At 39.0% G+C, this 26,833-nt stretch overlaps 1 protein-coding gene across 2 annotated transcripts in view; it reads right to left on the reverse strand.

The window, feature by feature from the left end:
* Positions 1-539: 539 nt before the first annotated feature.
* The window catches only part of LOC131975905 (transcription factor HIVEP3), a 69,311-nt gene continuing 43,017 nt past the window's right edge, over positions 540-26,833 (reverse strand). For both annotated transcript variants that reach the window (XM_059338722.1, XM_059338724.1), the window contains 8 exons: positions 21,150-23,502; positions 20,282-20,577; positions 17,407-19,449; positions 14,997-15,142; positions 5,550-5,725; positions 4,720-4,821; positions 3,054-3,706; positions 540-2,254 (listed from right to left, as the gene is read on the reverse strand). In XM_059338722.1, the coding sequence (XP_059194705.1) occupies positions 1,598-2,254; positions 3,054-3,706; positions 4,720-4,821; positions 5,550-5,725; positions 14,997-15,142; positions 17,407-19,449; positions 20,282-20,577; positions 21,150-23,151 (6,075 nt within the window). In that variant the 5' untranslated portion in view covers positions 23,152-23,502 and the 3' untranslated portion in view covers positions 540-1,597. The remainder of the gene's footprint in view (positions 2,255-3,053; positions 3,707-4,719; positions 4,822-5,549; positions 5,726-14,996; positions 15,143-17,406; positions 19,450-20,281; positions 20,578-21,149; positions 23,503-26,833) is intronic.

Genomic DNA, 26,833 nt, shown 5'->3' on the forward strand with positions numbered 1-26,833 from the left:
GGTGTTAAAAATGTTAAAATGAGTGCAAGTAAAAATATTATTTATAATTTAATTGTTTGTTCATGGTAAGGTAACTATAAACTTTCATTAATATACCATCTAATTGACATTTTTTTAATTATTTAGATAGTTGAACATTAATAAATTATGTATTTACCATTCTAAATGGTCAATATATGGTTTATAAATGATGAATTAACATTAATAAACTATCTGTTTACCATTTATAAATGATGGTTATTGTAAAGTGTTACCCATTTCACTAAATGTTATCACATGGGGGCTGCAAAGTCCAACCAAGCATAACACAAACTACCACCAAAGTAGAAGCCAAGACAATGAAAAACAACAAAACCAAAACTAAGCACATGCAAGAGTACAAAATAAGATAAAGTTCCACCTCGCAGTACAAGTTCCACACCTTCACCTTTCTGACACCTTCATGCATTCTTCTTACAGCAGGTAACAACCTCTGACCCTGTTGTAGATGTTTATGATGCAGATTTGAGTTTCCCGTTGTCCTCGTTGGAGCTTTACTGATCTTCTGGAAACCAATCCAATGTGACTGATAACACGAGGAAGTCATTAAATGTGCATTTGACCTATACCTCCTACGCTGTAATAAAATAGAATGATACTGTACCAGTGTGCGAACGGAAGAAAAGGCACAACCTCAAGAGAGTCTGGTGCATTTTTTATTTCTTCAATGACTAGAAATTTTGCTGTGTGTGAAATCTGCAGGGCACTTAATCCTCCGGTACCAGCCAAACGCAATCCCTCATCTCTGTCACCAATTCAAGTCACATGAACATCATGAAAAAGACACACAGATGTAACAAAAAACATCCTTTTTCCAATAATAAAAAAAAAAGTAATAAAAAAGCAACCTTGAAACAATGATCATTGTCATCAAATAACAATAAATAAGGAGCTCTCTTCCCTGTACAGAGATATATTCTACTCTAAATCTTTTGTAATAAAAAATAGAACTTCAGTGCATTTCCTTTGACACGCTGCTGCTCCTTCAATACCACCACGATGTGACTCTCTGTTACCCTGGCATTAAAGCAATGGCCTTTAGAAACAATCAAAACACCAAATAATTAACCCTCCTGAACAACACAAAAAAGAGGATATAAAATTTCACAGCCTTCTCTTTGTCTATCTGTACTGTACATCTCGAAACACAAACCTGGACAGAAAAGGCACAAGTAACTACAATTTGAGTAATACTGGACAAAATTTGGACAAACAAAAACAATGGAATTATTTTTGATTAAAGATTTTGGTCATTTACAAATTTATTCATATTCCTTTTACATATATTTAAACAGACATTAAGATTACCGGTATCAATAGCGATACAGGAGGGATATATTTATATATATATATAATTTATATATATAGATAGACATTATTTTCACAAAGAAAAAAGTGCATTTTTTTATAACAAACCTGAATATTGCCAAAGAACAAACAATTAAGTTAACAATAGTATTGAAAACTGTATAAAAAGAAGCAATAAAAAAAACAAGACTAGTGTAGCAACCAATAAAGCAAAATGGGATGCATGATGCATCAATGTGTGTCGACACTGTTAAGTGCTCTGGTCTGTTCTGGCCGAGCCTCCTTCAGCTCCTCCCTCCACCAGATGACCACCAGACGATGGCTCCTCCCCCTCCGGCTGCTGTCCAATGGCGTGCGAGGCTACGGGGGCCGCTAGACTGAGGGGTGCTCTTGGACTGTCTCTGACGCAGTGTTTGGTGGTCTCAGCAGCAGGCCTGTGGGTTTGGGCGGAGCTATGTGAGCTGCCATATTGCTTTGAGTCCGTGGTCTCCAACTCCGGTTTGGAACGTGTTAGTGCTGTGCTGAAAACGCACCGCCCTGACTGGCTGGTTCCTGCTATCTGGTGCTCAGACCAGTGGTCTCCAGGAGTCCTAAGCCCTTGAGTTCTGGGGGTCCCGCCCCAGTATGATTCAAATCTGGAAAGTGACGGCCCTTCCATGGGGGGAGACGTCGGGGACGAGGGGGTGGTGGGGTGGGACCTGGGTCTGGCCTGTACCATTTGGATCCCACCAATGGGAATCATCAGATAGGGGACCTTGGCTTGTTGGGAGTGCATGGGAAGATGGCTGAAGATGTTGTCTGGTGTTTGGGGGCCGGGGTAGGCCTCGCAGGTGGAGAGACGGAAAGCAGGTGGAAACAAGCTGGCTTCTGGCAATGTTGGCCCCTCTGCTGCTGTACCCCGCTTCACCTGTAGAGGGAGCAAAGACTTCATTATTACATTTCATGGACTTGCTCTGTCAGAACACAGGGTACTGTACATGTTTATATCACCCAAAAAAGAAACAAAATGACCAAAAAAGGAAACAAAATGACCAAAAAAAGACACAAAATGACCAAAAAAAGAGAGACAAAATGACAAAAAGACACAAAATGACCAAAAAAAGACACAAAATGACCCCAAAAAGAAACAAAATTACCAAAAAGACACAAAATGACTAAAAAAAGACACAAAATTACCAAAAAAAGGAAACAAAATGACCAAAAAAAGGAAACAAAATTATCAAAACAGACACAAAATGACCAAAAAGACAAAATGACCAAAAAGGACACAAAATGACAAAAAAAAGACACAAAATGACCCCAAAAAGAAACAAAATTACCAAAAAGACACAAAATGACTTAAAAAAAAGACACAAAATTACCAAAAAAAGACTCAAATTGACCAGAAAATTATCAAAAAAAGACACAAATTGACCAGAAAATTATCAAAAAAAGACACAAAATGACCAAAAAAGACACAAAATGACAAAAAAAAGACACAAAATGACAAAAAAATGTTTTGGGTGTTTTGAGTGACAAAAGCAAAGTGTCGTCTAGTTCTATTAGATTTGAGAGAAGGCCAACAACTCTACAGCCGAAGTGTCCATTGATTCTATTTCAATCTAGACTGATAATTAGCACGACAGCTAAGAGAAAAAATGTGTTGTTGTTTTTTTTTTCCAGGGTGAACTGTCCCTTTAAATTTCTACACATCTATACAGACTCACCAGTTTAACATGACCACTCTTTGTACCAGGGCTCTCCCACGGCAGGTAACCAGGGGTCCTGTGCGGTAACCCGAGTGGCGAGGGAGGGGTCCGAGCTTGTGGCGACCGGTAGCTGGTGGGCGAAATGGGATGAAGAGGAGAAAGAGGCCTGATGGGAGACGGTCCTCTCTCCGGGGACGGTGAGATATGTCGACTGGGCGAGGACAGCTCCGTCCTGGGGGAGAGGCTGTGGATGGGCGAGGACAGCTCCAGGCGGGGGGAGAGGCTGCGGCTGGGGGAACAGCTCTCGCTGCTGGGGGAGAAGGCTCTGGGCGAGGCCTTCCAGCCCCGCCGGGAGAACAGCGCCCTCCTGCTGCCTGGAGACGCAGCTCGTCTGCTGGGCCAGAGTCCCCTCGGGGACGGCTCCTGACTCTGGCTGGGACTGCGGCCCGGGGGCTCGGGGTCCGGAGTGCCCTGCTGGGAGGGCCGACTGCAGCTGGAACGGCCTCCTGTTGACGGGTGGGTGTCTGACGAGCAGGAGGACGGCGGATCTCCGGACTCCTCTTCCTCATCGTCGCCATCGTCGTTGTCATCATCGTCCTCGGACTCGTCCACGTCAGAAAACTGATGTTCCTCTTGTTCCTCTGAGCCACACACGCGTTCATCACTTCCTGCTGACAGAAACATAGATAGATAGATTACTTTATTCATCCCCGAAGGGAAATTTGGTTGTCACAGCAGTCTGGTATTCAAGTACAATAAAATACAATAGAATAAAATACTGAGGTAGCATAAATAAAAACAACAATAGAAAAAAACACAGAATAGAACAAGGACAAGGACACTTAAGAAGTTAAAAAAAGAACATCAGTTGGTAGGATGGTTGGCAGATGATGGTAATAATTAAACTGGTGATATGATGGCAACAATGCTATAGTGACTAGACGGTATATAATAATAAACATAAACATAAACGTCCTTTGAACGATTACCCTGTACGTTCATGTTGTACACTTTAAAAAACTGAACGAACAAAATCGCCCTCACAATCCTCACAACAACAAGAGACACAAAAACACATTAACAGAACAATTTTCAGGAACAAGCACAAAGGGTTAGGACAGCGTACTGTATCTTTCTGACAAACATCACCCACCACACATCAAACCCGTGTTATAAATAGACCGTGGATGAAAAGACCGGAATTTAATTGAATAGCACCATGGCTCTATTCACAAACTATCTCAACAGCCTTGTGAATGGAAAGCCGGTTTAAATGGCACGTCCTTGGCTGTGATGAGTGTAGTCTGTCAGCTAGGAAGAGCCGGTGCAGGGAGGGGTATTAGAGGAAGGTTAGGGGCAGATTGTTTTGAGGCAGACGTCAGTGTTGGAATGCATATTGTCACACGCCAACATCACATCCTCGAGGACGAGGTATACTCGCCAGACTGCCACAACCACATCAGGAGACTGTGCAATGCTATGTATTCTTCATTCATTTATCTTCTACTTTTTCATATTTCTTATGCAAGGCCAAAGGGAGGAGAATAGAACATGGTGTTGCATAAGCTGTCAGTGCTGAGCAGCTACAATTCTTCAGAGGCAGAAGTTCATCCAGCTGTGTACCAATATTTCTCTACCGAGGATAGGAAATATGTGAGATGCCTCCCCATCCCCTCTTAAGTACCTGTTTCCTCGCTCTCTGGCTCGTCCAATGATGACTCAGATACTCCCATTGCCTGGCATTTTTTCCCATGAGCCTTTGATTTCATGTGTTTAGTAAGGTTCCCTAGGAAGGAACAAGAAAAGCACATTAAAATTGCTCACACAAGGAAAATGAGGACATTGCAACAACAAAGGCAAAATAAAGTAAATGGCTACAATAGAACTAAAATAGAATGGAAGGAACAGCAATACAAACATAAAACATCTAACTGAATTATGTTCCTCTTTAAATACTTTTAAGACCAAGCTCAAAAAATCCCTATAGATGTTCTACACCTTTGTATTTGTTTTGTTTAAATTTTGTTTGTATTTTTTTATTTTCATCCAGCTATGTAATTTAAGTAAAGTAAAGTTACTTATAGGTTTAAGAGGGAGGGTCGCGTATAAGCCCTTTGGGCTTTTTGATATTTCCTGCATTTTCTTTTACTGTTTCTTGTACTGTTATTTCCTAACGATTGTATGTTTTTTTAAGTGCAAACAACAATAAATAAAAAATAAATAATAATAAAAAAAAAATAAAAAAAAATAAAAAAAAATAAAATAAAATAAAAAATAAAATAAAATCATGCTTTCCGTAATCCTTACCTGCAATTTCTTTTACTGTTTCTTGTACTGTTATTTCCTAACGATTGTATGTTTTTTTAAGTGCAAACAACAATAAATAAAATAAAATAAAAAATAAAAAATAAAAAATAAAAAATAAAAAATAAAAAATAAAAAATAAAAAATAAAAAATAAAAAATAAAAAATAAAAATAAAATAAAATAAAATCATGCTTTCCGTAATCCTTACCTTTGGTTTTGAAGGCAAAGTTGCAGTGTTTGCAAATGTATGGACGGACATCGGTGTGCGTTCGGATGTGCTTTTTCAGCATGCTGGGCTTCTTACAGCGGATGCCACACTCTTCACATATGTACTTGCCCCGGCCGCGACCTCTCACATAAACATACTCTTCATTGGACTTATACCTGAGAGAGAGAGAGAGCAGGCAGAAAGAAACAGAGAGAACAGGACTTGGTCACCACAAAAATCACAAATAATGGTTACTTTTGTACGGACTACTACATAGTCCATAACAGGGCGTCTGGTTAGATCAAAAACTCACATTCAAATTTCATATTGACATACTTACAAGTAAATTAAAACAAAAATTGGATACATACACTACTGGTCAAAAGTTTTAGAACACACCAACTTTTCCAGAATTGAATTGAAAATGATGCATTTTAATGTCTCAGTGTACTCTGAAATTAATGCACATCTGCAACATTTATAATTCTTTATTGAGCATGATAGTGTTTTGAAAGTAAAAAAAAGATTCAAAATCACATTTTATGTTGGACTAAAGGACTGAAAAAAGACACAAAATGACTAAAAAAAGACACAAAAAGACACAAAAAGACACAAAATGACTTACAAAGACATGAAAAGAATTCTAAAATGGACAATATAGCCCAAGACTCCATAGAGTTAAGTTGTTAATCCATTTCTTGTTCCCTTAAAAAGGCCTACTTGTATAATTCTGAAATGTACATTATTTTTCCGTTTTGGTTAAGCTTACCTTTTTTTATTTACCTCTGGCAGTTCACCACTTACCTTTGTACCCTTTCAAGCTGTTCATTTGACTTGAACTGCTCGAATTTCAATAAAAAACTGGAAAAATTGGGGTGTTCTAAAACTTTTGACCGGTAGCGTATACAGAAACAAAACAAACTTCCCCCTGTTCTGTAGGAAACGGATCATTCAGGCTGTCTTTTTATCACTTCTGGGTGATGCTGATGTTATCTATACATTCTGTAGACTCTGTTTATAACTCTGCACTCCGATTCATCACTGGTGACAGTTACTCCACCCATCATTGACTCCTATACAACAAGGTGGGATGGGCACCTTTATCTGTGAGACGAGACATTAACTGGTTCCTCTTCATTTATAAAGTCTACCTCAGCTCTTTATTAAACTGGTCACATAGTAACTATCCAACACGCTCTAGTGATTAATGCTTAATGCTCAATGTTCCTCGGACTAATACTGAATTTGGAAAAACTGCTTTCAGTTTTTCTGCTGCATCTACCTGGAACATCTTACAACATTCACTCAAACTCAACACAATTATAACTATTATATGGGCCAGTTCAAAACTATGATAACCAATAACTCTGCCTTTCACTGTAACTGTTTTTAATGTTTTTGTATGTGTTTTGTCTGTACCGTTTTGTGTTTTCTCTGTACTCTGTTATGTGTTTTCTCTGAACTCTGTTTCCTGTTTTCTCTGTACTCTGTTTTGTGTTTTCTCTGTACTCTGTTTTGTGTTTTCTCTGTACTCTGTTTCGTGTTTTCTCTGTACTCTGTTTCGTGTTTTCTCTGTACTCTGTTTCGTGTTTTCTCTGTACTCTGTTTCGTGTTTTCTCTGTACTCTCGCAAATGAGGGGTTGCCCTCAATGATTCCTTGAGAAAATAAATAAAGGATAAATGAAAATGAAATGAAATACTTAGGACCATCTATAGTGAAATTTATAGTTAGTTGAATTAAATTAAATTTCATTTAAAGCTGAAGAGACAGGTATTTTCAAAGGAGTTGGTGGAGACCAAAATAAAGCTAAAAGAGGAATGAAAATTGGGCTTAAATTTGAATATCGCCCATAAAGTTGGAATATTTTTTTTCAGAGACATTCCTCTGTTAATTGTGGTTTCATTTTCATTGTGATATGTTTGGAAGAGATTGATTAATCAAGTTTTGAGAATATATACATTTTATCTGTCACATTGTCATAATAATTTCATGGAAAGAGGTGAAAAATAGTTTATTCCAACTTTATGGGCGACTGTGTTTTAGGATCATCTGTGGTGAAGTTTATAGTTAGTTGAATTAAACTGAATTCAATGAAAGCCAAAGAAGCAGGTATTTTCTAAGGAGTTGGTGGAGACCAAAATAAAGCTAAAAGAGGAGTGAAAATTGGGCTTAAATTTGCCTGTTGAATATCGCCCATAAAGTTGGAATATTTTTTTTCAGAGACATTCCTCCTGGTTTCATTTTCCTTGTGATATGTTTGGAAGAGATTGATTAATCAAGTTTTGAGAAAACATACATTTTATCTGTCACATTGTCATAATAATTTCATGGAAAGAGGTGAAAAATAGTTTATTCCAACTTTATGTACTTAGGACCACACTGCAAAAAAAGAAAAGTTGGGTGAACTCAAAATTTCAAGGCAACAAACTTCGATAAAATTTTAAGTTGGACAATTAAACTAAATATTTTAACTTTTGTTTTTGAGTTTGCTCAACTCTGAATTTCTCTGGCACGATTGTAACGCCGCTATGAATGTCAGCTAATGTTGTGACCACAATTTTGAGTTAGCATTGATACGCTAATGGCTACTCTAACAAGCAGCTGTAACAAGCAGCGCCACTAGCATCAGTTAGCCGCTAGCATCAGTCAGCCGCTAGCTTTCGCTAATGACCAAATTTCACAACAAAGAAATAAGAGTTTGCAGAACTATTGTCCCTTGTTGTGAACCCCAACTAAAAGATATAAGTAACAACAACTCACAAACTTGTTTTTGAGCAGACAACTGGCTTGCTTTGTTGTGCTAACTTACATTATTGCCCTAAATGTCAATAATTTATATTTCCAAGTTTTACCAAATTAAATCACTGTTTTGGGGCAAAAAATACAAGTTGGCTTTTTTGCAGTGCATCTGTGGTGAAGTTTATAGTTAGTTGAATTAAACTGAATTCAATGAAAGCCAAAGAGGCAGGTATTTTCTAAGGAGTTGGTGGAGACCAAAATAAAGCTAAAAGAGGAGTGAAAATTGGGCTCAAATTTGCCCGTTGAATGTTGGGTTTGGGTTTATGTGTGACACAAACACACAGACCCATTCACACAAAACATGCACACACACAAACACAAGGGAAACTGGGAAACAAGGCTTTCTTTATGGAGGCGGGTTGGGGAAGCCCCACCAAAACCCCAGCAGGACTGAGTCCCTCGGCTGTTCCCTCCACTACACCCCGGGCTCACAGAGAATACCAGCTATTCTGTTGCAAGTGGACGGCCCTGCCAACAACAGCAGCAGCTAAAGAGAGGGAAGGGAAGCCTGGCTATGGCCAACAACCTAAAATAGACACTATATATAAAAATCAAGCAACACATTTAGGTCTAGTCTATAAAAACATTGTTTATACGCAATCTTGATGTTTACCGAAAGGTTATTCGTGGACACAGTGGACCACAGACATTTTACATGAATTGTCCTCTATGAAAAACTCCATCTGCTCTCGCTGCTCATGAAGAGACAACAATCCATTCTGAATTGTAAACATCCAATGTGTGTTGACTGTGTTTAATTACAGGATATGCACCACATCTACAAGAAGCCAGGCAGTGAATGCTCCCTGTTGTATAACTGAACCAGCCACAGCAAATCATAACAAATTGTTACAAAACTGTAAAATAGTCTCAACAGTGGCATTATGTTGTATTCATTCAGGAGTTGGCGACTGTTTACTGGCATGCATTTGTTGCCACTGCTAAAAATATCCACCCACATCTCAGGAAAAACAAGGCAGAAGTCTCACTTCACACATCGAGCGTTAAATCAGCAGCACGTCTCTCGGTAAACTCAACCGACAATCTGCCCCTGCTTGTGCTGCAGCTTTACAGCCGCCATGACGGATTTGTGGAGAGAATACCGCCGTCAACCAGCGTGTGATTGATTGATGAAGCCGCTGAATTTCAAAGCAGCGACAACTGAACAACAGTAAAGGGCAATACTGCAGGTACTGAAACATACTTCCATCACTATCTGTCCAGAAATGGAGTTTGACACAACTAATCCTTTTGACACATACTGTAAACTCTGCTCACAGGAATGAATATGCCCCGTTTCACCACTGTGGTTAAAGTGTCATGACAAATCTGCAATGTTAACCACTTACACCATGGAAATCAATCTGCATGTTTTAACAGAATCCAGAAGGAGACAGTTCAGCTTGTGCTCACTAAGAGGGATTAAAGCTGATGTTCCACTGACTTCTGCTGCCACCAAGAAGGAGCAGCTATGCTTGCTTAATTGCTGAGACACGAGGAGAAAGCCGCCTTGATCCAATATCCTTTTCTTTATCTGTGTGATACTAATAAACTCTAGAGCAGGGGTGTCAAACTCAAATACACAATGGGCCAAAATTTAAAACTTGAATAAAATCGCAGGCCAACATTGAACAAATAAACCTTTTAATATATACCAAACATGTTTTGCTTTAACATTAAATATGGAACCAGCAATGCTTACAAACATACAATATATAACTAAATAGTGCAGACATGCAAAATCAAATTTCAAATAAAAAACACATCAATGTCATTAATTTATTAAATAAAAATTCAATAAAAATTGTATGCCTCTTTTCTATTTGCATCCTTCTGATCTAAATATCAAAAAAAAGTTTTTCAATAGGTTAATACATTTAAAAATAAAATAACAATAATAAATCTAGTATTAGCGGTAAATGTGCCGTATAATACCGGCGGGTCAGCTTTTATAGTACAATAATTATATAATAATTTGGTATTGCCTCGCGGGCCAAATAAAATCACACTGCGGGCCAAATTTGGCCCGCGGGCCAGAGTTTGACACCCCTGCTCTAGAGACCCCTGCACCTCTCTTTCTTCAAGGGATCTCTGAGACGGGATCAGGATGAAATCGTGAAAGTCACTGGAACATAAACAAAGCTGCATGATGCATATTCATAAAAAAGAAATAAAAAAAAGTGTTGCTTGTTCTCCAGGATAAAATGAGTGGCACACACACTGTAAAAAATGTCTGTAGATTTTACGGTGAAAAACTGCTAAACCATGACAGTAAAAGACCGTAAAATGATAAATGGGTTAATTCAGTTTCAGTAACAATTAAACACTGTAAATGTATATATCAGCCAGAATAGTATTTTTACAGGTTTTAAATAAAAAAACAAAACATTACTCTATTACTGTAAAATACATTGGCACCGTGTTTGTAACAAAAAGCATCACTGTAATTTTTCCATTTATTTTTTGTAAAAATACTTTTTCTCACTGTTAAATGTACTAAACACCATATCTCGAACAGAAATATACTGTAATATTTAATGGTAAAATCTTTAATTTATGCGGCATTCATAAAGTATTTTCTTGTCAATTATATGTCAAATCTTTTGATGGAAAAACCTTTTATTTATACGGTAAAAAATGGAATAAATGCAATCTCAAATGTGAAATCAACAGTGTCAATATCTTTTTACCGTAATATTAGAAAAAACTTGCACCGTATTTATTACGGTAACGTTCTGGCAACCACAGCTGGCAGTTTTTTACCGTAAAAACAACGGGTTTTTTTTTTTTTTTACAGTGCAGTCATGATTTCAAAGAACTGACAAAAAGGGAGATGGGGATAATGAGTCCTAACGGAGTCAGGGTACAAAACATTCTGAGAAGCTGTGCTTATTTGCATGCACAGAGAAAACATAGCAGCGCACTGAGAGGTTGGGAGGGAGTGAAGAGGAAAATAATACATAGGTAAGTAAAACTGTAAGTGCAGCCAGAGTGACACAAGCAGCGTGAATAGAAGGAGGAGGAAACAAGAGGACGTGAAGGAGGGAGAGAGCTGTAGGCTGTTTATGGATGGAAATGCACTTCCTGAATGTGTGTAATGCGTGGCTGCCAATGATAGAGACTGGTAATTAGTGCCTTATCTGCTTTTAAGCAGACAACTCCTTCACACTCAATCTGTGTGCACATTAACACAAAACACGGGCATTAAATGTGCAAGTGTTGACACACAAACACATATATATATGCAAAAACATTCCTAAAAATCTGTTATATACACTGTAAAATAACAAAATGTTGTTTATACGGTAAAAAAACAGCAGCTGTGGTTGCCAGAACTTTACCGTAATAAATACGGTGCAACTTTTAGAATATTATGGTAAAAAGAAATTGGCACTGTTAATTTCACGTTTAAGATTGCCATTTTATTCCATTTTTTACTGTATAAATACGTTTTTCCATTAAAGGAAACATTGTTTTGGCATATAATTGACAAGAAAAATACTTTATAAATGCCGCATAAATTAGATTTACCATTTAAAAAGATTTCACCATTAAATATTACAGTATATTTTTGTTAGAGAATATACTGTAATATTTAATATTTACGTTTAACAGTGAGAAAGTGTTTTTTACAAAAGATAAATGCAAAAATTACAGTGATGCTTGTATATATATATATATATATATATATATATATATATATATATATATATATATATATTACATTAAATACATATTACAGTGTATTTTACAGTGGAGAAATGTATAAAACAAAACTGTAAAAAATACATTTACAGTGTTTCATTGTTACTGAAACTGAATTAACTCATTTATCATTTTACGGTCTTTTACTGTCATGGTTTAGCAGTTTTTCACCGTAAAATCTACAGACATTTTTTACAGTGTAACCTACCTAATATTACTAAAACCTATTAACCTTGATCCACTATTCCAGGGGTGGCCAACCTGTGGCTCCAGAGCCTCATGTTAGTCTATGGGCCAGACCAGATTTTGGTACCACTCAAGGTGGCAAAATCTAGTAATGTTTTTTGAAAAGGTACATGTCCATAGATGATATTTTGGTATGATAGCCCATCCAAAGTGGTAGCTTTATGACAGTTATCAGCACATAAAGTTATACAGCCCCTGCAATAAATAGCCCTCTAAACGCAGGGGGCATATCCTGTTTTGTGCTCATTTTAAGATCTTTACTCATATGTTATGAGGGCATGTTTGGTATCATTGTAAAGTGTACAATGCTAGCTTTCATTTAGACCTAGTTTTGGGCCTATCTAAAAAAATATAAAGGTCACAGGTCAAAGGTCAAACTGTCTTAACAACTATTTTAAAACTATTTTCGCCTAAACTGTTGTCTTTTTTATAGCACTGTGAAATGTAGTAACAGCACTAACACAAACAACAAAAACTAAAATACTCACAGGGCTGTAACAATTCAGGAAATGTATAATCTTCCCATAATATCCTACTATGAGGGATGAATATCTGTCTCAAAGTGGAACATGGGCCTCTTTAGGCCGCCTGCAGGGGCTCCCCGTGGTTGAGACAAAAAAAATGATATACATATTTTTACATTAAAATGTTCATTTATCAATGGTGTAGACCAAAAGCTATTTGTATTCCTCAATTGTAAAATTGTATAGCCTTTTTACAGCATATTAAAAAAGACATTTAAGTCAACTAAAATGTGCTTCATAGCTTATGAAAGTCTCCGGCCCGCGCCTTAACTTTTAAGTTTTGCCAATTTTGAGTTTAGTTTTGAGTTCCCCGAGATAGACTAGTTTTCAAAATCATATTAATAAATGCTCAATATGACTATTAATAATGTTGGTAGGCTAATTTAGACTTATTAGGCTTTTTAATTTTCATTTTAGGCTCAATATAAGGTTTGCGGCTCCATTCCGCGATTTTCTCTTTTTTTTGGCCAACAGTGGCTCTTTAGTTAGTAAAGGTTGCCCACCCCTGCACTATTCCGTCTGATACAGCTCTCCCTTTAATTCTTTTCTGTCTCTTTTATTGCTTCAACGTGAACAGATCTCTCTAAATGAATGAACGTATGCTATTGCTATTCCAGATGATCGTCTCAATTTTAGACATCACTACTGCCTCCAAGATCAGAAAGGGTCGCAAGTAAAAGGTGGCATGAGCCTGGAGCTCTGCAGCTACTAGACCAGGGGTGGGCAATTAACTTTCCCAAGGGGCCACATGACCAATACCACGAAGGTTGCAGGGGCCGGACCAAAACTCTGAACTAAATTCTGCTCAATAATATCATGTTATGATAAGACTGTTAATGTGGAGTAAATCAAATATAGCAGTAAAAAGTAGTAAATACTCCAATCACTATATCACTATTCCATTTATTTTAAACACAACTGTAAATGACCTTTAGTAAGCTTCCTATTTGTGTTTTAGTTCGTTTTGTAACCACATAATACGGTTTCATTTAATTATCTTTTTTTTTTTAACTCTCGTTTTTATTTCAGTTAATGACAATGTTTTTTCAATTCTAGTTTTCGTTATTTCGTTTACTTTTCGTTACTATAATAACCTTGTTCCCCAGCCCTTACCCTAAGGTAACCATAGTTACCCTAACATAAACCTAATGTAACCTGAACCCTAAAACAAAGTCTGAAATCTCAGAAAAAGCCTTTAAAGAAGTGAGGACCTGCCGAAATGTCCTCACTTTGTTGGTTAAAAACGTGTTCCAGTCCTCACATTGTAGGAATTACAAGAACACACACACACACACACACACACACACACACACACACACATTCTTGTACTTCTAGCTTTGTGAGGACCGTCATTGTAACAGTGAATTCCCTTGCAAGGTTATAATAGTTTTGAATTTTTCATTAGTTTTGGTTTTAATTTTGTTGTGAATTTTTTTTCAAATTCAGTTAGTTTTAATTAGTTCTTAGAGAGAGTTTGCTAGTTTTAATTTAATTTATTTTTTTTAAATGCTTTTGTTTTAGTTTAGTTTTTATTAGTTGTAGTTTTTTGTAATGGGGTATAAAAGAGGTCACAGTAAATTTTGCCTTTATTTCCTTTTCTTTATCCATCTTCATTATGTATGAAAAAAAGTTGACAAAGACGACAACGAAGGACATTTTCACTATAATTTTAGTTAGTTTTAAGAAGTGAGGACCGGCCGAAATGTTCTCACTTCTCAAAATGTCCTCACTCTGTTGGTTAAAAACGTGTTTTCCGGTCCTCAAATTGTAAGAAGTACAAGAACACACACACACACACACAGACACAGACACAGACACACACACACACACACACACACACACACACACAGACAGACACACACACACACACACACACACACACACACATACCTATCTATCTCTGCGAAATTAACATTTCTAAAACACAGACATTCATGCCAGCACTTAGAAGAAAAAGCTTGGCTGCAGGTACAAATGAAGTCCCTGCGGGTTCCACTGCCTCCCATCTGTTACTGTAATTCTCTTCAGCTCCCCATAGTTTCTTTTCTGCTGTCATCAGGCGTCACTTTGTGACAGTAGAACAGATTACTTGTGCAATGAGGCACTGCAATTATCCGCAAATATCGAACTAAAAGATGTGCATTTCAACAGTCTTGCGCTTGCAGTTCTTACCCGCCTTCAAAGATGCGAACACGAGAGGGCTCGCTCTGTTTGGAGGTGGAGGGTTCTTCCTCTTCTCTCATCTCTTTATTTTCCTCCTGGTCATGCTGCGGATGTTCCTTTACTTTAGTGACGGTGCTGGGTGGGGTGGCATGTACCTACACTCAAGACACACATAGAAAAATTCAAAACAACTTAAAATAAAATGTTTTTTTGTTTTATTTATTGTTGAAAGACTATAGTCAAATTAGCTTTGCACGATGACATTGCACTCCCTATTGCTCTCCTTCCAATGGGATAAAAAAATGTGATTGCTATTATTAGAAAACAGCCTTTAAATATGTGTTATATAATTGAATAGGTTTTGCAAGACACTACAGCTTAATTAGGTAAAAATTGAACTAATAGACATCATGAAACCTCCCCAGTTGATTACTTACATTAACTATTACATGATTTATGTGTTTAATAAAACCCTGGGTCCAAAAAAGTTGGGATGCTGTGTTTATATTTACCATTTATAAGTTTTCCCGGTTTGAGCATTCAATGTTTTATGTTTGTACTATATTTAATTGAATGTAGGGTGCAACAGATTTGCAAATCATTGCATTTTGTTTTTAGGACATTTTTTGCAACATTTTTTGGAATCAGGATTGAATGCAAATGAAGCATTATGTAATGCTGACTTTTGATACATTTGGGAGAAATCTACAGACGCAAATAGACAAATGCAGTAAAATAAACACCTAAATGTGTATTCTCAATGCTTTTCCCACTAGTGTAAAGGGGACGTGTTATGGAAACAAAATAGCCCAAAATCTCAAGTAAAAACACAATGTTTCTGCCTGTCATGTCTCGCCTTAACCCTTTATCAGGCAAAGAACTGTGTTTGGTAACTTTAGGTAATATTTCGAGAAAAAAGTTGCAAATTTACTCGATTAAAGTGGTAAATCTACAAGAAAAAAGTTGCAGATTTAAGAGATTTAAAGTGGCAAATCTGTGCGAAAAAAGTGGGAAAAAAGCAACTTTTTTCTCCCAGATTCACCACTTTAAATCTCATAAATCTACGCATTTTTCTCGTAGATTTGCCCCTTTAATCTCGTAAACTTTTTTCTCAAAATATTATTTTCGTATGTTTTTTTAACACATTCTGGCTGTATGTAATATCCTCCAATATTCTCTAGGGTTGAAATTTGGAATTTGCAAGTATTTCAATGAGTGCCCTATTAAGGGTTAAAGTGGTGAATCTGGGAGAAAAAAGTTGTTTTTTCCCACTTTTTTCTTGTAAATCTGCGACTTTTTTTCTTGTAGATTTGCCACTTTAATCTAGTAAATTTGCAACTTTTTTCTTGAAATATTACCTGAAGTTACCAAATATAGTTCTTTGCCTGATAAAGGGTTAAGCACATGAATTAGGTTATGTGTAAAACCTACAGAAATGTTAATTATAACACAAAAGTTTAAAGCCTCTTTAACAGAATGCGTAATGTTCAATTATAAATAAATACAGTACAGGCCAAAAGTTTGGACACACACCTTCTCATTCAATGCGTTATCTTTATTTTCATGACTATTTACATTGTAGATTCTCACTGAAGGCATAAAAACTATGAATGAACACATATGGAATTATGTACTTAACAAAAAAGTGTGAAATAACTGAAAACATGTCTTGTATTTTAGATTCCTCAAAGTAACCAGCCTTTGCTTACTAGAATATAAGACATGTTTTCAGTTATTTCACACTTTTTTGTTAAGTACATAATTCCACTTGTGTTCATTAATAGTTTTGATGAATCTACAATGTAAATAGTCATGAAAATAAAGGAAACGCATTGAATGAGAAGGTGTGTCCAAACTTCGATTTAAAGTGGCAAATCTGCGCGAAAAAAGTAGCAGATTTATGAGAAAAAAGTGGGAAAAAACTACTTTTTTCTCACAGATTCACCACTTTAAATCTCATAAATCTACGCATTTTTTCTCGTAGATTTGCCCCTTTAATCTCGTAAACTTTTTTCTCAAAATATTATTTTCGTATGTTTTTTTACACATTCTGGCAGTATATAATATGCTCCAATATTATCTAAGGTTAAAATTTGGAATTTGCAAGTATTTCAATGAGTGCCCTATTAAGGGTTAAAGTGGTGAATCTGGGAGAAAAAAGTTGCTTTTTTCCCACTTTTTTCTTGTAAATCTGCAACTTTTTTTCTTGTAGATTTGCCACTTTAATCTAGTAAATTTGCAACTTTTTTCTTGAAATATTACCTGAAGTTACCTGATAAAGGGTTAAGCACATGAATTAGGTTATGTGTAAAACCTACAGAAATGTTAATGATAACACAAAAGTTTAAAGCCTCTTTAACAGAGCGCTTTATGTTCAATCATAAATAAATAAATAAGTGTATATTGTGATGATGTTTACCTCTGACACACGTGGGGTCCTGCTACTAGCAGGGGCCAGTTTGCTCTTGGCCGGGCTCGGCGCCATGGCCATGGTGTACGTCTCTGCGCTGTGTTTCTGTTTGGAGCAGAGCAGTGACAACGCCACCTTCGTGCTGAGGCCGGGCAGGTTGGGGTTGTGACTGCTGACGCTCCAGGTGGAGTAGACGGAGCTGCGTGGGTCCCTCAGGGGGGACGGGTTGGGTTTGACATAGTTCAGGTAGCACCAGTTGACTGAGGTGGAGGTGTGGAGGCTGGGGTATGAAGGGGTGGCTGGTTGTTGAACCGCCTCTTCCACAACTGGCACCTCCTCCTTTTTTTTACTTGTCTTTTCAGTAGTCTCCTCCTCCTCCTCCTCCTTCTCCTCCTTTTCCTCCCTATTATGTTTTCTTGGTATTTGCTCCTGCTCTTCCTCCACTTTCACAGATGTCACCTCCACCCTCTCTGGCTGTTTCTTCTCCCCCTCTTCCAGTTTTCTCCCAGTGGATTTACTTTCCTCTTCCTGTCTTACCTTCTGTTCTACATCCTCCTCCTCTTCCTCCTCCTCTCCTGCCTTATGTTGCTCCCCTTCCTCCTCCTCTTTTACCCGTTTCTGGTGCCGCTGGGCCTCAGTGCTGAGCTCCAGACTGGCTGCAGGAGAAAGCATGCGTTTACTCCCTCCGGCCCCCAGTGGACCGTAGCCTTCTCCAGATCCTGAGGCCAGCTCTGTGGGCAGAGACAGAGGAAGAAGACTCTTGATGTCTGGGGACGGGACCTTCAAGTAGGACCTCTGCAGCTTGTCCCGCTCCACCTGTCCCATGATGACCATAGCTGTGCAAGAAACGGGGTCCTGTGAGCGGGTGGAGGCCAGGATCTGGGACAGGGTGGTGTACATGGCACTAGCATATGTAGGTATATGGGTCTGGAGGCGGACTGGTACCACAAGGGACACTACTGGTGCAAGCTGTGCCAGGCAGGTGGTGATAACGGGCCGTGGGTGGTGGTAGGAGATTCTTACAAGGGACTGATGTGAAAGGGCAGAAGACATGGAGGAGATGGAGGGTCTGCTCTCTGTACTGGGGGGGAGAGGAACATGTGCAGTAAGTCTTGGAGGAAAAGGCAAGTAGACAGCCTGACTAGCTCTAGTCCTGGAAGAAAACTGGAGAGGAACTAGAGCAGGAAGCTGATGGAATGGTATACCCAACTGCTCTGCCATGTGGATCTGCGCTGGGTGGAGCTGTATAGGTGGAGGTGCTGCCTGTGAATGTAAGAAGGCTCTATGGATGATTTGGGTTGACAGCACTTCAGAGATGGCTGTGGTGGTGACGGGGAGTAGCTGCGATAGAGATCCTGGGGGGAACGCTTGCTGCAAAGGGAGAACATCCTGAGAGGGCGGGAAGGTTTGTGACAGCTGCGATTTCCCCGTGGCCTCCAGGCTGAAGCGTGAGCCGGCCTCCGCTGAGTAGAGAGGAGGATGGATGGAGCGGGAAGACCCAGGCTTTGGACTCTCTGCTCTGGACAGCTGACTCATGCTGGCCCCCTCCTCCTGCTCAGGTTCCCCTAAGGTGGCATGCTTCACAAGGAGACACTTTCTCCTTTCTTTCCAGGAGGATGAAGACTGCTGAGGGGACAAGGACCCATAGTCAAAGGACTTACTCCTGGTCTCTGGGATCTGCTCTGTTTGCTGGGGGCTGGCTGGGGTCTGCTCTGAGGCCGAGCGCCTCATCTCCTTGTGGCTTTGGTGGTGCTGATGGGAAGCGGACGGCACCATTAACATCTGCGAGCTTTGGCTACTGGAGGCCCAGACGGCAGTCTCTGATCTCGCTGTGTCCTCAAAGGAAGCAGAAAGGCTTGAAGTGTGGGAGATGTTGCTCTCTTGACTGGGGCTGCGAGGCAGAGACACTGACTCAAAGCTAGACTCCCCGGAGGACTGCGCTGCTTCTGCCAGGCGGAGTCTCTTCTTCTTTGGTGGCAGCTTCTCTGCAGGGAGCTGGGCCAGAGTCTGGCTACGCTGAGGCCACTGGAACTCCTCCACTCTCTCTGCCTCCTAGGACAGATAAATAGTTGAATTATCTAACTGTATGTCTAAAGCAGGGGTGTCAAACTCAAATACACAATGGGCCAAAATTTAAAACTTGAATAAAATCGCGGGCCAACATTGAACAAATAAACCTTTTAATATATACCAAACATGTTTTGCTTTAACATTAACTATGGAACCAGCAACGCTTATAAACATACAATATATAACTAAATAGTGCAGACATGCAAAATCACATTTAAAATAAAAAACACATCAATGTCATTAATTTATTAAATGAAAAATAAATAAAAATCGTATGCCTCTTTTCTATTTGCATCCTTCTGATTTAAATATCAAAATAAACTTTTTCAACAGGTTAATAAATTCTGCCTTTCTTTTCGCCATTTTTGGGAAGGGGTAGCTCGGAGACAGCTCTAGCTTGAGGTTGCTATGACGACTGTCACAGAGGAGCGTTTCTGGGTCCTGTCCTGATTGACGCGCCAAAACAACAGCAGGGCATTGTGGGATTTGTAGTATTAGCGGTAAATGCGCCGTATAATACCGGCGGGTCAGCTTTTATAGTACAATCATAAGATAATTATTAAATATTGCCTCGCGGGCCAAATAAAATTACACTTTATTTAAATTTAAATTTACACGAATTTGGCCCGCGGGCCAGAGTTTGACACCCCTGGTCTAAAGTGAAGGGATATACATTGCTCACCTACTTTATTCTTCAGGAAAAATCAATGCTGTTTCACATTTATTTAAAGGGAGGGAGATGAAATAAGTCAATCAAAAAGTGTAAACTTCACAAAAAACATATAGCTAAATGCTACATTAATTAATCATGTACCTTGGATGAGGATGCCGTCACTGGCGGTGACACAGATGGCATGTCAGCATCAGGCTCCACAGTAACAAGGATCTCTGGCACTTGGATGTTTGGCTGGCGGATGAGGCGAGATGTAGAGGGTGATGCTTTTGGCTCGGGTTGTTGTGTTTGCTGACTCTCTCTGAGGTCTGGTTCCTGACTTTCCATGGATATACTCTCCTGCTTCTCAAAAGAGCTTGTGTGTTGGATGACGGACACACCCTTCCTGTCCTGCTGCTGCTGCTGTTGTTGTTTTGGCTCAGTCTGTGAAGAAACACCTAGAAACAAATGAAAGAAAGACAAGGAAGCTACCATGATATTGCATTGGTGTATGATTAGATTAAATTAGATTCAACTTTATTGTCATTGAACAGAGTACAAGTACTAGGACAACGAAATGTAGTTTAGCATCTAACCAGATGTGCAGAGTAGTAAAGTGCAGGGTATTTACATATGAAGAGTATAAATATAGTGCAGGTATGAATTGAATATGCTATAGGATATATACAGTTATAGAAATATATACAGTAAAGAATGTACAGTAAAGCAGCAGTGCAGGTAGATGAATGGATGGTAATAAATAGTCATAAATAGTCAAAAACATGACGTATGATGACTTTTAATTGCTTTTGCACTTCATTTCTTTATCTGCAGTTCAAATTTACAACACTTTCCTTTCTGTTATCTTATATGATATTTATTTGTTATTTAAAAATGTTCCTTTGCTATCCAGGTTTCAAAGATGTTAGAGAAGATAAAATAGTATGGCAGATTGAAACATATTACCCACAGAAGATAATGTTGTTATAATTTGATCTGCTGTTGCTGCTGCAGGGATGCATAAACAAACCTGAGAGGGCCTGGCTGTGCTCTGGTCTGCTTGGCATAGGAATGAGGCCTGCAGAGCTTCCCGAAATGGCTACAGATCCGGGACTGGGAGGATCCTCCTCCAGACTTTCCTCTTTTCTCCTCTTCCTCACCGCCATGGCCAGCGCTCGGAACTTATAGTGCATCATCATCTGGGGTCGGTCCTCCCTGCATGCTTTACTTGCATCCCCGCTCTCCCGTTCCAGGCTTTGCTTTCCTGGGCACATGCCCCTGTGGGCCTCGTAGCCTTCGCTGTGCTGGAAGTGGGCCCCGCACGCTTCACATTCAAACAGGCTGGGAGTCTGTTGCTGCTGCTGCTGTTGTTGATGTGGCTGCCTGGCTTGTTCAGCTCCTTTGGTTGAGGAAGTGGGGACGGCCTCCTCCAGCATTAGCTCAGCTCCCAGTGGAACTTCTATGGCAGGCTGGCGCCTCAGCATACGCTGGGCATGGCCAACCCTCATCTCTGCTACCACCGCCTGCTGCTCATCGAATGACTGGCAGAGACGGTAACCTCTTGGAGACAAAGTGCCAGAGGTGGAGGGCTCTCCTTGGCTGGTAGAGGATGGCATCGAGTGGCTTCTAAGCAGAGGCACTCCCGACAGCTCCTGGGTGCCTGGTGAATCTGCGTCAGGATTGGGGAGATGCTTCAAACCACTGGGGCCAGGGGCTTCTCCTTTGGGATCGAATGCGTAGGGATCTTTAGGGGTGGTGAATTTGGGCGACTCCATGCTGCTTTTCCTAGAGAGAGAGGAGCGTCTGGGCTTCACACTGTCAATTTCACTAGTGTCTACTACCGCTTCATTGATAGTGATGAGCTTTGTGATGTGTTCTATGACTTGGGTTTTGGGTACGGCGAAGGGAATACTCTTCTCCTCCGTCCCTGAGGAGGAGGAATGAGGCTGCTGATGATGCGGACTGCGCTGCTGCCCCCCTGGCCTTCCATATTTCCCTAGAATAATTTCTGCGTAGGTTTTGGCACTGGCACTGGGAGGGCTAACTTGGGACAGGTCGGTGCTGCCTGACCCGGAGAAGTAGCCAGACTCTGTGCTGCCCTTACTGCCAGGGCCCAGAGAGGAAGATGAGGTGGAGAGGGAGGAAGAAGGAGGGTCATCTGGAGAAGCTCTCGGCCCACGTTTCCTTTCACTAAGTCTCAGTGCCAGCCTCTGCTTGACAGCCTGGGAGTCTTCAGGCCTCTGGCTCTCCTCTGAGCCTCCCAGCGCCTCCTTCCCTCCCTTCCTCTGCTGGCCCGACATCTCCTTCGAGGAGGATTTCCTGTGTTGGCCCGTCTCTTCTTCAGACTCAGTGCTTTCTCCCTCTGTGTGTTCATCAGGGTCTTCTCCGACCCCACTGCCCTCTGGACCACTCAAACTGGGCTCATCACGACTGGAGGCCAGGCCCGCTTTAATGCGATGAGCATGGGACTTGCGGTGCTTGTACAGGTTGCTCTTGGTCTTGAAAGAAAAGCCACAGGGGGCGCAAGGGTAGGGTCTTTCTCCTGTATGGGAGCGAATGTGTTTCTGAAGAACGCTTGGCTTGGCACATGGACGGCCACAGTAAGTGCACACATATTTCCCTGGTTTTTGGGGTTTCTTCTCCCCTTTTCTGGGTGAGCTGACCCCTTCTGGGCCCTCTTGGCTGGACTGAGATGGGACCCCATGGCCATGCTCGCCACGGGTGGAGGAAGTAGACGGGAGAGATGAGGTTGATGAGGAAGCTGGAGAGTAGAAGCTGCCTCCTGAGGGACCTGGGGTGTCTGAATGCTGCCATGCTACTGCTTGCTGCTGCTGTAACCGAAGCAGAAGGTCAGTGCGTTTGGGTTGGCGATTCTGCAGGCGGCCCAACGCTCTGTGTACGGGGCGAGGGTTAGGAGGCTGCTGGGGCTGCTGAGGTGGACAAGATCCTACAGAGGATTCAGCTGTCACATGCTGCTGCTCTTGCCTTCCAGAGCGCTCCCCATCAGCCGGACGGCTGGGCTCAGCCTCCATAGAGTGTGGAGGAGGCCTCACGGACACACAAGGAGGGGCTCTGGGAGCCTCATGGGGCTAACCGCATGGCAGCAGAGAGGTCAGAGGCAGGGGAACATTGACTGACTGAGTTGTAAATCACAACGGAGGGCCTTTTTCAGTGTAGGCCTCGAGTTATTGAAGAGGACCAAATGAGGCATCATTAAAAGGTGCCCTGGAGCTGCACTGTTGCAGGTAAACATGGATCATCTCTCTGTACAAAGCAGTCCTGCTTCTGTCCAGCCTCAGCCATTCGAACATCCCTCCCAAGGTCTTCTCTGCATCTCCTTTATTGGTTGTCAAGAATGTGAGGCGGTCAGCTTCTGAATGAGTCTAAAGAAACACAGAAAAATAACAAGGATTGAGTTATAAAAGTGGAGACATTGCAGATATATTAGATTCTTTAAAAACATTTTATTTTGTCACAAAGAGCCCCAGCATGGCAAAGTAATAGAAAAATTTTCCACTTTCAACATTTTCCCATTTTCACTTTGCTATAAATGTTTTTCTAAATAACAGCTGAAAAACAAAGAAAGGTCCTGCACACATATGTGAAAAGGACTTCTTGAAATCCTAAGGTGTTCCAAAAAGCCTGCCATGCCCTATAAAAAAGAGTTATGTTGGTAGGGCTGAAGGCCAAAATCATTAGTGTCTTATTATCAAACTGCCTATTCAAAATTGCCCTCACATATCATACTATGACAAATGGAGTTACATTTCCTGGTGTTAGTGTTGAGTGGGGTCAGTGTTGTAATGAGAACATTAGCAAGGTAATTGCACTGCCAACATGTTATTGCTCTCATCTGTCCTGGCTTCAGCTCTTAATAAGCAGAGATAAGCAGTGATTCAGGAGACAGAGGCACACCTACTGTAAATCTATTAAGAACTGTAAGCTCAAGATGTTCTGCTGTTGGCATCGTAATCTGACCATACAGGCATATAGTGACCTATTATGGTTATTACAGTTTTATGGCCATATATATAATGTTACAATGTCAGATGTTCATATTTAATGCAGCCAAAGTTGAAAACCTCAGGTGTCTGTTCCGAACACTCTTTTTCCAACAGTTATTTCTACTCTTGGCTTGAACTAGCGTCAGTATGTGACAGATATATTATTATTATTATTATTATTATATATATATATGGTCATGTGCTCCGGCACACTACTGCACTGTTTACATTACACACACTCAGTGGCGGAAAGTAACTAAGTACATTTACTCAAGTACTGTACTTTTTTAAAATATATGTTATATATATATATATAATATATATATATATATATATATATATATGTTATATATATATATATATGTATATTGTTATATTTATTTTAATTTTAACTTAATTATTTTATTTTATTTTATTTATTTATTTATTTTAATTTTATTTTAATTTATTTTTTTCTTCCTGTCTGTTTTTGGTGTCTGTCTCGGTTGTTTGTAAGTGTCTGTACTATATGTTGAAAAATTAAAAATTAAATAAATACTACTAAAAAAAAAAAAAAGTACTGTACTTAAGTATAATTTTGAGGTACTTGTACTTTACTTGAGTATTTCCATTTTATGTAACTTTATACTTCTACTTCACTACATTTAGAGGCAAATATTGTACTTTTCACTCCACTTAATTTAGCTGACAGCTTTAGTTACTTTTCAGGTCGAGATTTAACATAAACAAACATGATTGATTAAAAGTGTTTTTTAAAATTCAATCTAAAACAGTATATTAAGTAGTTAAAATGAGCCATGTCTTTACAAAATTAAAACACTTACATAAATGCATCAATACTAATAGCCTAATGTAATAATATATTTGGAATAAATATTACAATCTGAGTGGGTCCATTCTGCATAACGAGTACTTTTACTTTTCACACTTTAAGTACATTTTGATGCTGATCCTTTTGTACTTTTACTTCAGTAAGTTCTGAATGCAGGACTTTTACTTGTAGTGGAGTAATTTCACAGTGTGGTATTAGTACTTTTACTTAAGTAAGAGATCTAAATACTTTTCCCACCACTGCACACACTGCTACATGTAAATACATGCTAACATCAGGGGAAACTTTAATCTTAACTGAAGATGTTGTTAATTTCTCCCCAAAGTCAGATCACACTCCTGCTGGAAAATGTTTAATTATGCAGTCTGCAGTTATGTTGTCATATGATGACTGTGATGACAGATGCTACAGAGACAGGAGAGCACAGACCCGGAAACCCTCACCAATCAGAACGGACTGGGCTTAAGATACCAGTGGAAAAACAGATATATATATATATATATATATATATATATATATATATATATATATATATAGAGAGAGAGAGAGAGAGAGAGAGAGAGAGAGAGAGAGAGAGAATAGAAGTCCAGCTGATTTGAGGCAGTTTGAGAAAAATAGTGAGTTTTGAAGATAAAAGCATGTAAACATGAACCCAAATTTAGGTTCATTCTTATGTGACAAGGTCAGCTAATGGTGGTCAGATGATGTTACCATGTCCAAAATCAAATGCCTTAACCCATTGAAGCCTGAAAAGCGGATACGTCGTTTTGTAGTATTTGTATAAGCTCTCAAATACTTTTAGAATTTAATTTCTATCTGCTACAGAGGCTGACAAATCTATTATTTAGTAGAAGCGTTGACACTTCTGTTGAATTTACAGAAAAACTTCAGGTTTTAGGGGCTTATTTTAAAATCGCCCAGAGGTTTTACAGGCATTTCAGGCCTCAGTGGGTTAAAGAGAACAGTTATTTATCGTGCTATCAGTTATTGGAATAATTGCCCACTGAATATATGTGAACAGAATAGTAAAGTATCTTTTAATTATTACTTGAGAATGCACTATTTAAATTTGTGAGTAGTGAATTAACATATTTACTGTATGAAAGTGAGAATTAATGGGTAACACTTTACAATAACCAACTAAATAATGTTTATAGATGGTTTATAAACCAATTATTAACCATTTACAAAGTGCTATACATATTTAATCGTTAAATGTTTTCAACCCATTTATTAAAGGTATATGAATCATTTCAAAATCATTAACATACTTAATATGGAGTTAAAAATATTAAAATGGTTGCCACTAAAACTATTTATAAACAATTAATTATCATTTAATTGTTTGTTAATGGTAAAGTAACTATAAACGTACATTAATAGACATGTTTATAAATAAATATACATCTATTTGCCATTTATACATGATTAAGTTAGTTAAACATTAATAAATTATGTATTTACCATTCTAAATGGTCTATAAACAGTTTATAAATGATGATTAAACATTAATAAACTATCTGTTTACCATTTATAAATGATGGTTATTGTAAAGTGTTACCAATTAATGTAATAGATATGAATGTAATAACTTATTCGGAATGATTTCTGATGACGTATATAATAATGTCTACAATGTTTAATTGTTAAGTGATTTTTGTTTTGTCTTGTGGACCCCAGGAAGACTAGCTCGTCCCACTTTTGGTGACAGCTAATGGGGATCTTTTTAACAATAAACAATAAACAATTACATGCCTGAACCTCAAAATGAGCACAATATGTCCCCTTTAAAATGTAGACTCCCTTTAAGTTGAGACCTCTACTCAAAACTAACAAATCTGATTTATTTCTGACCCTCGACTGCAGGCCACACTCTGC

The sequence above is a fragment of the Centropristis striata genome, chromosome 8 (assembly GCF_030273125.1).
Source record: "Centropristis striata isolate RG_2023a ecotype Rhode Island chromosome 8, C.striata_1.0, whole genome shotgun sequence".
NCBI classification, from domain to species: Eukaryota; Metazoa; Chordata; class Actinopteri; order Perciformes; family Serranidae; genus Centropristis; species Centropristis striata.